A 13,539-nucleotide genomic window follows, 5' to 3' on the forward strand; every position below is an offset into this window, starting at 1 on the left:
GTCCTTGACCCTGTAGTGACCTATATTTATTTTTTGTTTCTAGCAACATCAACTTCAAATGTCAGTCGAGCGGGCGTTTATATAGTGGGGATTTTATGAAATATTTCATTTTGTCGTAAAATCATACATTTATATTGACTTTGGAAGCTTTGTTATGAGTGATAACGTTGGCGGAAACAGAAATATTTCAATGATTTGTGTGTTTTTATAAACATAGTGTTAAATGCTCGTATTACTTGTCGCGATGGTAGACTGAATGCGTGCGCGCGGTCAGTGTTAGAGCTGCAGCATGCTACACCGGTAATCATCAGCTCTGCGCTCGCTAATTTCGTAAGTATTTGGACCTAACCTAATTAATAAAGGCTTTCATTTCTTTGCTAGTTCATGTATACCTTTCTACCTTCAATGTGAATATTTATTGATTTAAATTAAAATAAACTAACGCGCCCTAAATGTTCATCAGACTAGCTAATTGAATGCAATCAAGCCTTACAGCGTTAATAATACAGCTCAATAAATGTTGTGCTCAAAAAATTTTAAAACCCTGAAGTAAACCCATTTATACTGCCCAGGATACTTGCTGTAGTTTTACTTTGTTTACCTATATGGAATCAATATAGCCAGTACGTAAGTTAAGAAAATAAATGGTTAGAAGTTACAATTATCCATCCCTGTCTAAAAATCCAGAGCCACTCCAAAGATAAAATGAAAGATGAGAGTTTTCTGAAAGCCATATTCCTGGTACACAGAAGAAAAACTAGGAAAGCTTGTGACATATGAGATGCATAACTTGGAAAAGAGAAAATATTTTGCAATGGCTGAATAAATAAGATTTGATGTAGTTTTTTTTTCAGTTTAGTAATTTAGACATAGAAGCATGTGCATGCATAATAGTAGTGCATATATTTCATTTCAACAACAGTTTTATAAAAAGAAAAAAATGTCTGTATCATGTTACAGCTTAATATATCACCAGTATTCAGTTAATAGCTACACATGATGTTTTCCAAGTTTTCTGAAAATATACATTGTACAGTATCTTATAAATGCTAAACACATTTTTATTTGTATAAGTAGGTACATAGAAGTACTAGTACCTAAAAACAAATATAAAATCTTCCAGCTATAAACATTGAATAGTTTGACAACCTCCTCCTTTTTTTTTGACAGTCATTACACCACACCTATTATGGACTTACTACATCACAGATCAGTAAATTTTTTCAGCTGTTCTATATATATTTGTGTTAAATTTCAGCAGCGTGATGTCAGGCGCGGCGGCGAGCAACGCCGGTGCAGGCGGGGGGCCGCCGCCCGCCGCCACCACGCTCGGCGGACTCGGCGGTTCTCTCGAAGATAAGGTAACACCAGTCCAAACTAGTATTTATTTTCTTTATCTATACTAATATTATGAAGCAGAAGTGAAATAAGTTTTGATAATGTTTCACCAATAGGAGGCTACATTACTCCTGAGTGTTATAACTTTTTATATATATGTAATGATTGTAATATCTTCTAAATAATCAATTTGTACATCCAGTGAATACCTATAGTATAATACAATTCAATTGTATAATGCAAAAATACCACGAAACTATCTGTATTTTTTAGGGCAAGCTACATGCCTCATCCTATTTACCATAACACTATTTATAACTAACAATAGGTGTTGTATGCAGTGAAACAATAAAAAAATTATTTCGGTTTTTTTTAACACTGATTGGGACTTCTTTTGATGTTGTGGATCTTGTCATACTAGTTTTAGAACCTTTATTAGAATGAAATCCAAACTTATCCATCAAACATCCAAGCATTTCTAAGGACTTTAAATAAAATTTCTATAAAAATATTATCAGCTATTTTTAAGCTTACAGCAAAGAATTGAAAGATGATTAAATGAGCACTTAAGAAGCTTAACACCTAATAAATAAATAATAACCAGTTCGATTTACAAAATACGGGTATCACTTAAATATTTTATTTAAAAAAAAATATTTTTGAATCCCCTCTCAACTCATAGAAAAAACGTCTGAACTTAGCCCAATGCATTCCATAAGAAAATAGTCAAATGGTATATATTATTTAAATAGTTATTAATAATCATTATAATATATTTATTGCTTGGTTACAAAATTTTACAAGTAAATAAAATGCATGCAAAAATATATTGTTGCAGGACTGCGACTTACTGTGCCCTGTCTGCTTCGAACTCATAGAAGAGGCGTACGTGACCCGCTGCGGGCACTCTTTTTGCTACGCGTGTATCAGTAAATCGGTAGAATTACACCGAAGATGTCCGAAATGCGGCGCTGCGCTTGCATCACGCGACCACATCTTCCCAAACTTTTTGCTCAATGAACTAGTCGCCAAACGGCGCCTACGTCAGACCCGGCCCGCGCCCGCCGCACCAGGGAGCGAAGGTGCGCGTCTGCGCTCACTGTTAGCTGCTGAATCGCGTCACTTAGCGTTGCCTGAAGTGGACTCTATGCTGGAATTACTGACACGTCGTAAACGTTTGTTAGAGGCAGAGTGTGCAGCCGCGCATCATCGCCTGCTTTATGAATTTCTAGCGCATCTTCATCGCCATCGACAACACCAACTCGAGCAGCTTGCGCGCGAAGCTAGTCTCGTGCAAAAGGTAAAAAATCAATTATTAATTATTCAAACATTGTGCAATCCAGATCATTTTATGCCAAATATTCTATTTTCAACAGGACATGGATCACGTGGCAGGTGTATTAAAGGAATTGCACGCAGGTGCCGCAGGTCTGGCTCGCATAGGCAGCGAAGATGAGGGGACAGTAGCTTCAGGAGGTGCGAGCGTTGACGCAGTGCGCGCGCTACGTCGCGAGATCGCCGACATTGCCGGTAACCTCGCGGACACTGCCGGAAACGTTGATGGTGAGCGAAACGATCGACCTTTGGTATTAAACAGTTCTGGAAAAAATTATGAAGACATTTCAATGGCGGTTATGGTTGCACAGGTAGTCAGACTGGAGGATCAGAGGAGGAAAGTTTTGCCGGAGGTTCAGGATGCGGAGGTGGAGGTGGAGAGGCACTCGCAGCTCGCTGGCGTCGTCTTACCGCGCACTTCGACGATTTCGTGCAGGTAAGTGTACTTAAAATAAAATGGTTCCAGACGTATGAACATATTCAATTTGTAAACGATGAATAATGCATATATATTTATGGTCCCAGTGCTACTTTGCGCATCGGGCGGATGAGCTGTACTTCCCAGCGTCAGGGGCGGCTACGCCTGCGCCGCCTTCACACACAGCTGAGGGCATCACACCAGGACTTGCTGCACCGGTGACCACGACGCCCGCTCCCAACCCTGTGCACCCAACTACGGGCGGCAGCACGCCTGTGGGTTCGGAAGCGGACCACGTGCCGCAAGGGCCGAGCGAATCCCGAGCGCAAAGTGCTGCAGGTGGAGATCAACGCGCGCCCGAACAATGCGCGGACGCGAGCGACGCGGTTGATGACGGGCGTCTGCGATCGGCACATCGACACTCGCGCGGGCTGGATGCTTTTCGCGATGACCTGGTCGCGTTCACAGCATACCGTGCACTACGCCCCCTAGCCACTCTGTCCTATTGCAGCGACGCAATTAACTACTCCACGATCGTGTCCACTATCGAGTTTGACAAGGACGAGGAATTCTTCGCTATCGCGGGCGTCACAAAGCGTATCAAAGTGTTCGAACTAGAGGGAGTTGTGCGAGATGCAGTAGACGTGCACTATCCTTGTGCAGAGATGCAGTGTTCACACAAAATTTCATGCGTGTCATGGAATGCGTATCATAAGAATGTTTTGGCGTCATCGGATTACGAAGGCACAGTTTCGGTGTGGGATGCAGCCACGGGCCAGCGTACGCGCGCTTTGCAGGAACACGACAAGCGCTGCTGGTCAGTGCATTTCAATCGCGCCGATGTGCGCCTATTGGCATCTGGCTCGGACGACGCTCGCGTCAAACTGTGGGCATTGAACGCGGACCGCTCGGTGGCGACGCTTGAGGCCAAGTTCAACGTTTGTTGTGTTCGATTCAACCCACGCTCATCGTGTCACTTGGCATTCGGCTCGGCCGATCATTGCGTTCATTATTACGATTTACGCGCGCCGCGGCAACCGCTTGCAGTGTTCCGCGATCATCGCAAAGCTGTGTCCTATGTGAAGTTCCTGGACGCGCGCACTCTCGTGTCCGCGTCAACAGATTCGCAGCTGAAACTTTGGCGCGTGGAGTCGCCGCGTTGCGTGCGCTCTTTCACTGGCCACGCCAATGAGAAAAACTTCGTGGGGCTCGCCACTGATGGCAAGTACATCGCATGCGGCTCCGAGAACAACGCTCTGTACGTGTACTATATGGGGTTGTCGAGGCCGCTGCTCGCATATCGGTTCGACGCGGTGCGTGGATTTCTGGAGCGTGAGCGGCGCGATGAGGAGGCGTCAGAGTTCGTGTCCGCAGTGTGCTGGCGCCGTTCGCCGGACCGGCCCGTGCTGCTCGCCGCCAACAGCCAGGGCACGATCAAGGTGCTCGAGCTCGTGTGACGTGCTCACTTGCCCCAATTATTCAAAAATGGCGCTTGTGACGCAGCTGTGATATAACTGCTGAAATGTGACATTGTACTAGTATGTGTTCACAAGCTAGTGATCCATTAGTGAACTGTATATGTGTTGTAGTGTGAAGTGGCTTCCCTGTATGTAGCTCGTGGATAGTGTAGATCGTACTTCCTGAGACTCAAACCACTGCAGAGGTCCTAGCTGTAAGCTAGATTATTGGTGCCTGCAGTTGGATATGTGATTACAAGCAATCTTCGTGGGGACGTAGCATCTACAAATTGTTATGTGTCTATCAAGTAACAGAGAATAAAAAAAGTATATCTAAAATATGCACAATATTAGTGGATGGTACGCCGCCGCGGTCGCTTGTTCCGATCCGCTTTAGTCCATAAGTACCATGTGTTGTCGTTGCTGTATGCCCAGTAAAGTGACCCCACTCCGAAAAGTGATTTTATTTCAGTTCTCGTCACTCTACTAATAACAAAACATAGAGATGAGCTTAAAGCGCCTTCTATAAGCTAAGATTATGACTAATGTTATCTCTGGGGTAGGTATATTTTACCTTTGCGAGATTTTATCGAATTAATCAGTGAATATAGTACGAATATGCGTGCACAAAGTATATATTTTAATAAGCTTTAGATTGAATAAAATTAAATTTCAATATAAAATTTTGATAAATGTGTAATAGAGTGTAAATAACTGAAACATAATGTTATCGAAAATGCATAAACTACCTACTGTAAGATTATGGGCAAAAGTCAAATAATGAATATAGAGTGACCCTCGGAAACATTTTGTGTAAATTTTAGTTCACATTATACACGGAAACATTAACGTTGAATTTGGATCAGGAATCGGGACATTGAGACAGCATACTGTCCACGACTAATCAAATGTATATTACTGCTTGGACTGTTATCCCATTGTTTAAATTATAATTATTATTTCATCACGTGAAACCGTACTAAACATTATTCTGTTTTCCGGCGTCGTTAAACTTCTCTAATTTTGCGCTGCTTTATCGCATTAGCCTTTTCATGTACATATACTGTGAGAATCTAGGGTGAGTAATTGCTAATACTAACCAAACTAAAGAATGCTTGTTTAGACCAGAAAAGTTGAATGAAACAACAGCATTTGATAGCCACATTTTTTTTATTAAATATATCTTTTTTCTTAATAACAGTCAGTGTCTCTGGGACGCTTCAGGCATACTAGTGTAAAAATATTCTATTGCAGAGATCGCTCGCTGCTTCCTTATGTCTGAAGTTTTCTTACTTAATAACAAAGACAAAATCTTATTGCATTCAAACAAACCCATTTGGTAAATGATAACTTCATCTAGTGCAGTTAATGCTACCTTTATCTAGTGTCGCTAGTTGTACACTGTTGCCCGGTGTATCCTAATTTGTCACTTGCACATTAGCAAAATTCCTTAGAAAAAATCATAATTATTAATTTTATTACGTCAATCAGACTCTTGCCGACATAGATGTATTATATATTCATTGCGAATCTCTTAACGTCGTTTATAAAGCGGCTTTAGGATTGTATAATCGTCGTGTGTGGGTAGAACTCCGTGCAGGGGGCGGTGAACGCGCGCTAGACTCTGACGACTTGGCGGAGTAGCGCCTTTGCTGTCGCCTCGCGAATCGCCGCGTCACGTCCGAGTAGCGCAGCTTCGGGTAGCGAACTGACGAGGAGGACGAAGACGCAGACGATGATGATGACGACGACGTCGACAGCTTCCGTTGTACTTTCTTATCGCTCAATGGTCCGCTGTCATCTGCAAAATTACAGTAAAAACATTGAAGTATTTAAAGAACTCTTGCTTTAGTTTGCAACGGATTTTAGATGAACAAGATAATATTGTAGTAGCCCAGGTTCGAAACCACTGGCACATTTATTTTTTTTTATTATTTATTTCCAACAAAACCATAGTATGTTATACCACTTACAATTTATATGGTCAGCTATAAAATGCACATATAACAAAAAAGTTTATGTGCATAAAATTTTGTTATTGCTGATACTAATACTAAAACATAAAAGTGATTGATAATACTTCACCTTTGTCGTGTGCTGACGGTTGCGTTGTCCGTTTGTCGTGATCTGCCGGGGGCGAGGGCGGCGGCGGGGAGGGGGAGTGCTGCGCGGAGCTCGACCGCGGCCGGCGGCTCCACGCGCCACTCACGCCCGGCGTCCCGAATATAGAGTTACGACGAGCAGGTTGCCGCTTAGACTTTATCTCACCTGCGATAAAAATCACCTATGTTAGCAAATCGGGCAAGCAAATTAGGCTTTGAAAACTTTTTAGGGTTCCATAACTCTAAACATAATTAATTGAAAAATTAAATCTATAAAATTACCTCATAAAATCCGTTTAGTTGTCCATTTGTAAACTTCAATTTCTGTAGAAATGGCTTGATGATCAAATTTAAAGGTACAATGCAATTGCGTACAATTATATTTGGCCTTATTTATAAAAAAATACATTAAATTTATGAAATCTGAAAAGTTCTAGCAGAGTTTCACACTGTTTGAACAGTACATTTCGACGTAAATGACTACATTTAAAGATATAATTTTCATATGAAATTTTTTTAGGCAAATAAATGACGAGATCGACAAACAGCCCACCTAACTGTATGCGACACGGCATACGATAACAACACCATAATTTTAAATTGAATAGATCTGCGTGGTATTGCACTGTGCTCGTCTCACTGAGATGTAATGTATTAAGTCTTATAATGCCCGGCAATTATTCTGGTTACAATATCCCCTAAAGCGGAACAAGACGATGCTAGCGCTATGTAACTTGACGGCAGAGAAAGACATTAATTAATAAACCATTGCGCGCGCACAATATGAAATGTTTGTTGTGTGCAAGAATAAGGGCGCATTTATTGACCTGTTAAATTTAATTAGCATGATCATAGATTCACAGTTTATACGGCGCATTAGCTGAGATGACAAGACTCTTCGCATACATATTCTTTATATTATGACAGTTCACAAATTTATACTTGAAATCAGATTTTTTAAACGTTAATACAATCAAACTAATTCTCTGTTTTGATGATGACAAGTAGACGAGTGACTAGAACTTGGAAACTACAACGATCGAAAACTTCATCATTGAATTTCTGCGCTTAGCATTTGGGAAGATGGGTTTTAAGTTACTGTGTATATAAAATATCCCATTCCTAGGTTTCGCACAGCAGCCGAAATATACTCTATATGCTCGTGCTACGTACCAGTGGCGGCGGCGGCGCGCAGTCGAGCGGCGCGCGCAGGCGGCACCGCCAGAGACGACAACGAGGGCAGGATGTAACGCAGATAACGGTTGCGCAGCGACTGCCACGTGCGCCCTACACAAACACATTCATCAGCTGCCGCGCGCACTGCGCACGCGCAGGGGGAGCGAGCCCGCCACGTCTACTCACATGTCCCAGTGAGCTGCTCGTACTGTCCCTGCAGCTCGCGCCACATGCGGTTGCCGTTGACGAGTCGCGCGCGCCCCTCGCTGCTCACCCAAGTCACGATGGCCGTGTCTTCCGAAGGAGTGTACTCCTTACCGCCTCTGTTGTAAAACACAATACCTTTTACTCTACAATTAAAAACATATGATAATGTGTTACAAACCAAAACTAATTTCAGACCAAACTAGATAAACTAGTTAATACATACATCATACATATATGTATGTTAGACATAGGACATACTAGTTTAGCCACGGTTTGTAGAAGGGAAAGAGTAAAATATTTATAGTTAGTTACAGTTGTTAGATTTACTAGTTTATTTTATAATTCACAAATGTAATCTACTTTAAAGTTTTTTGGAGTCGGTGCCTAATTTAAATTGTTAGCTAAGGTACGTAAATATAAATTATTTAATTTAAATTAAGCACCGCCTTAAAAAAAATCTTTTGTGTGCATATAAACATAAAAACACGAATTAGAAAAGAAATTTATGTTGGTTGTGTTCAATTATTTCTAAATAACCTATATATAAAGTTCAATTTTTTTTGATAGTAATGGTTTTTGGAGTCTTTTTTTTATAATCTTGTATGTAATATACATTACTAACCTTGAATGTGCTGGCTTGATTGTCTCAAGCTTACGGCGTGGCTGGTCACGTAGTGGCAAAGCAATCTGTGGTGGAGGCTCTCTTGGTTTTGGTGCCCTGTCGCCACTACTCAAAGTTATCGCTGTTTTAGACGACACACCATTTTCGTGTGCCGTTATTTGTTTTGGTGCAGGTGAATTCAAAGCAACCTCGTGGTTAGTGGTTTCTACGAGGACAGTTGATTTCGATATGTTCCTGTGAGAGGTTTTTTTCGAAGACCCAACTACCTTCGCCAAAGCAGGTTGACTTATTTTTTTAGGCGTAGATGAGTTAGACATATCATTTTCGCGAGTAACTCTTTTAATAGGAGACTGTGACTGCGACAGCAAGTCGATATTTTTACGAGACGTTTTTTCGGAAGGTAATAATTTTGAGCCGTCGTTTTCGTGGGATGTTAATTTTACTGATGGAGATGGCTTCAATTTGGCTTTCTTGTGGGATCTTCTTTTTGAGGACGTTGATGATTTCGATAAACTCTTTTTGCGGGTCGGTGATTTTGTAGACGTAAACAACTTTTTGACGGGGGATTTGGAGGGCTGCGGTAATATCTCCGAATATCTATCGGGTTGTTTTCTCGCTCGGCTTGTTTTGGTGATGGTACCGTTAGGAGTTTCACGGCGGGGTAGCGGATCGTCGGATATGGAACGCAAGCCCAGCTGCGATGCGAAGTCACGTAAGCTAATATCGTCTTGTTCACTCAACATCTCTTGTATACGCGCGCTCCGCTCAACGCTTACGAGCGGATGAAGACGATAAAAAATACTCCGCTTGTACTCATCATCATTGTCAAATCGGTTAAGCGACACACCCGGCGCACTTCTCCGCAAGAACCCACGCAGTGCAATTACGTCTTTCTCCTCTATTACTAGTTCTTTGCATACTTTCGTAGTAGCTGGAGTTTCATTCTGATGGCTTTGACCTACAGACGCAGCGTGTCCGCTACTATGCAATTTGTGTGCCAATAGAGCACTCGTCTCTGCAATCTGTGGACTTTCTTCATCATCACTTTTGCTCCCACTTTCATCGGAAGCTTCATTGCTATCTGATTTGTCAGAGGAAGCTTGTGAGTCTTCATTGGCTGAACTCAGTACACTACTCGGTGCTGCGATGTGGTTAGATTCTGGCGACTGTTCAGTATGACTGATGTCTCCATTGGGTTGTACATTTGCCTTATTCGGCGTAGAAGGAGAATTCCATTTACCAGAGGTAATGCAGAGAGGTTGCACAGAATTAGGATTCGGTATAGGAATAGCGGTGGCAACAACGCCAAGTATGTTGGCCGGCGACTGTTTTGGCGGCCTACCCCTACGCTCTAGCTTCTTTTTCTGTTTTTCTAGCTGTACACGTTTTCCATTTCCTTGGCGATCGTTCTTATTATTGATATCGTTCGACAGGCACTCCACTGAGCTGCTACTAGAAACACGCTGCCGTTTAATCCGGTGCGCTGCAGAATGCCGTACGTCTTTGGACGCGGAAGAAGCTCGTGTAGCACGCTTTTGCGGCGAGCGTACCTGTGCGGAAATTGAACTTTGTTCTGGTTGATTAACACACTCATTTCTAAGCTTGTCTAAGATTTCATCACCCACGACTCTACGTGTTGAGGATAGCGCTGGCTGATGTAACAAGGGCGGTACGAGCGGAGATCGCACAGGTTGTTCAGATGGCAAATGTTGACATACATTTTCGACCACTGCAGTGTATCTGGAATATAAAAAATCGATTGAACGCGAATGCATTTACAAAAAATATAACATAACATTAATAATATGACAACATGCAACTCATTAAAAAGATTAATAATATTTTAATCATAACACCTAATGACATAATTGTCATAGGAGCATATTAGAAAAACTGGGATATAATATGTGAGTTAACAAAAAGACTAAGCTTCACCTATGATGGCAGCAGTGTCGGCAAGGACTGTTGTGTAATTGTTTTTGGGTTGGGTGTTCCTCCTCCGTCCACCTGGACAATATAATACACATAACAATGTAAACATATTACATACCAATTCTTAGGGCGACTGAATATAAATCTGCATCATTTAAAAATACTATACTCCTAAAATTTATGCACATGACATATAATATAGCAGCTTGAGTGAGCAAAGCATTTATATCATATTATGTGCATAAAAGATTGAACAGATTATGTATGACCATATAGCCTCTATAAAGCTAAGAATACAATTATTTTTGTTTCATTTTAATCATGCGAAGATGTTTGAAGTAACAATAATTTTGGTTTTCATCTTATTTAAATATTTTGTCTATGCCTAACGCCAATTACGCGTGATGACGCGTTTCTACTCGTTATGCCGCTCGGCGGCCCACTCTCACTGCACTGTGTTGCTAACCGATTTTCCACCACAATAACTTTTTTTTACCTTATGTGATTAGGTATTACAATAGTGCTACAATTTTTAAAAAAGACAATATGATTACATGCCTTAAATAGGCGGCTTAATGGATGCCCACAATTTTCAAAAAAATCTGATTTCTTGGCTACCGAGATGCGAGGAGTATATATGATAAAGCTTCTGATCCCTATGAGTACATAATATATTATTCCTCCTTAGCAGTGGTAAAAATATGGGTGTATGGATATGACCAAGATATTTAAAAGGAATGTTACATATTTGTAATAGGGAGGGACAAAAAAAAAATTATAAGTACCATGTTATTTTTTCTACACAGTTTTGATCATGATTTACAATACAATAGGTATGTTGGTTGGTCTATAACTCTAAAACTATTCATATGCAAAATTTAACTGAAAAAAAAAGGTTTATTTCTTTTACATATAGGTAGAGTAATTTATAGCAGGTATTTAAGTTTTATAAAAAAAATATATTTTTTATTTAAAAACTAGCGACCCACCCCGGCTTCACACGGGTGCAATATTTCTCCACTATTTAATGGATGTTATTATACATATAAACCTTCCTCTTGAATCACTCTATCTATTAAAAAAAAACGCATCAAAATCTGTTGCGTAGTTTTAAATATTTAAGCATACATAGATAGGGACAGAGAAAGCGACTTTGTTTTATACTATGTAGTGAAGATGTATATAATTCTTATATGAGTGCTGGTTCTTTATTTTGGGCAGATTCTATCTAAGCTCAAACTTATTGGATAATATTGGGGCTAAGAGGTGGAGCTTGGAATCATTGAACATATAATTGTGGACCCCTCCATTTATAAGAAAAGTGAGAAAGAAATGTGGAATGACTATAAAGAAAAAATTAAAATGATATTCATAGTCATCAGACACAACATAGACTTATACTTTGCTTTTTTACAGTTATGTTCCAATGTAACAATAATTTTATGTTTCAAAGTATTAATTTAAAGTGTAATATTTGAGTAAAATAAAATTAAAAAATTGCAAAATCTGAAGTTTTTAAAATTAAATGATTAATTTTGATGTTTTTGTTTTTAAGAGGTTTATACAAATATATATATATATATATAAGTTACATTAGTTAGATTTTTGATAAATAATAAACTGTTTTGTATGTGTCTCTTGAAAATGAAAATTTGATAGAGATAATAAAAAAATTGGCTCATCTATTCTTCATACCTTCAGTCTCCATTACTAGTTATCAAGAAGTACACTACATAAGTGTAGGTACTTAACCTAACTAAAATTTTATTATTATGTGATTAAATATAAATTGTACATTCGCTTTGCATAAATGTCTAGATTTGTTTTCACACACATAACGTTACTTATATGTAGTTTATTGTTTAGAATAGCAATAGAATTTTGAGGTTACAAACAATTGGAAAGTTTTGTCCATACAAAACTTATGATACAGTAATGAAACACCATTATTGGATCAGCGGCATTCTCCAACTGCATTAAAATGCAACCTGCCACAACAATACCGCTACAAAATACTGTTGGGTTTAATGAAAAAGACGCTAATTTCCCGCGTCCCGATATGGGGCGGGAACGTAATCGATATGTACCTTGTATGCGGTAGACGCGGACCATCGCGTGCGCGGCTTGGTTCACCGGCAGCTAGAGCACGCAAAGCGCGTAGTATAGGCGCGTTACGGGAGCATTCCAAGCGACCGTTCCGTGCTACCACAATTCGCGCGCTCTTTGCCCACCCGCTCACACGTCCTGTATTCAGATCTAGTTCGCGCCACCGCCCACCACCATACACATAAAACTTTGTCGACATTTCGCTATTAGTTCACACGACATATAAAATTATCTTTGTTACAATAAATATCTCATGTTTGGAATAAACATTGACATTTGCCTACAAATTACGACGCCGCTGCGGACGTCAAGGCGACCCGTTTTGACATTGACATTTCAACATTTTCACTTTTGAATCTATGGTAGACTTGTTCAAAGGGCAGAACCAGTTAGGGGAAAAAAATAAATGTAGACTTGTTTTGTATCCACCTCAGAAGAATCTGCTTAATAACAGCATTATGCTCAACATTGGCGAAATCACTAATAGCTCAGAATAGATAAACAAAAGAGAATTTTAATATTTATTTTGGAAAAGATAAACAGTGGAAGCCATAATAGAATATAAAAGAAGAAGGAGAATGTATAACCTGGTATAACCAACTTGATAACAAAGATGTATAACAGTTTTTTTATGTATGTAATAATATTTATCACTGATTGTCAATGGCCAACAGTATGTAATCACTTATCACTACGATATACCGCCATTTTCAGTATAATATCTCAATCACTTTATTCGATCTATCTCATAAATAGACCAAGCAGAACAAAGTTTTTTGGACATGCTTACAAATGAGTGAATTTGATTGGTTCATTGTCGAAATCGGATTGAAGATTTGGATGTGG

The 13,539-nt window shown here is 39.9% G+C and overlaps 2 protein-coding genes across 3 annotated transcripts; one reads left to right on the plus strand and one right to left on the minus strand.

The window, feature by feature from the left end:
* Nucleotides 1–53: 53 nt before the first annotated feature.
* Nucleotides 54–5,005, plus strand: LOC115452987 (E3 ubiquitin-protein ligase COP1). Of its 2 annotated transcripts, none has more exons than XM_030181610.2 (6): nt 54–330; nt 1,259–1,361; nt 2,177–2,638; nt 2,715–2,901; nt 2,985–3,109; nt 3,199–5,005. In XM_030181610.2, the coding sequence occupies exons 2-6, from the start codon at nt 1,266–1,268 to the stop codon at nt 4,546–4,548; spliced, it is 2,220 nt and encodes a 739-aa protein (XP_030037470.1). In that variant the 5' UTR covers nt 54–330; nt 1,259–1,265; the 3' UTR covers nt 4,549–5,005. The 2 variants fall into 2 exon arrangements, with proteins under 2 accessions (XP_030037470.1, XP_030037471.1); XM_030181611.2 differs by having other exon boundaries at nt 1,262–1,361.
* Nucleotides 5,006–5,699: 694 nt separating this feature from the next.
* On the minus strand, nt 5,700–13,032 carry LOC115452986. The gene is made up of 7 exons (XM_030181609.2): nt 12,675–13,032; nt 10,591–10,662; nt 8,656–10,395; nt 8,013–8,149; nt 7,824–7,937; nt 6,634–6,816; nt 5,700–6,349 (listed from the first exon to the last, which is right to left on the minus strand). The coding sequence occupies exons 1-7, from the start codon at nt 12,890–12,892 to the stop codon at nt 6,093–6,095; spliced, it is 2,721 nt and encodes a 906-aa protein (XP_030037469.1). The 5' UTR covers nt 12,893–13,032; the 3' UTR covers nt 5,700–6,092.
* Nucleotides 13,033–13,539: the final 507 nt, after the last annotated feature.

This window comes from Manduca sexta, chromosome 26 (assembly GCF_014839805.1).
Source record: "Manduca sexta isolate Smith_Timp_Sample1 chromosome 26, JHU_Msex_v1.0, whole genome shotgun sequence".
NCBI lineage: Eukaryota > Metazoa > Arthropoda > Insecta > Lepidoptera > Sphingidae > Manduca > Manduca sexta.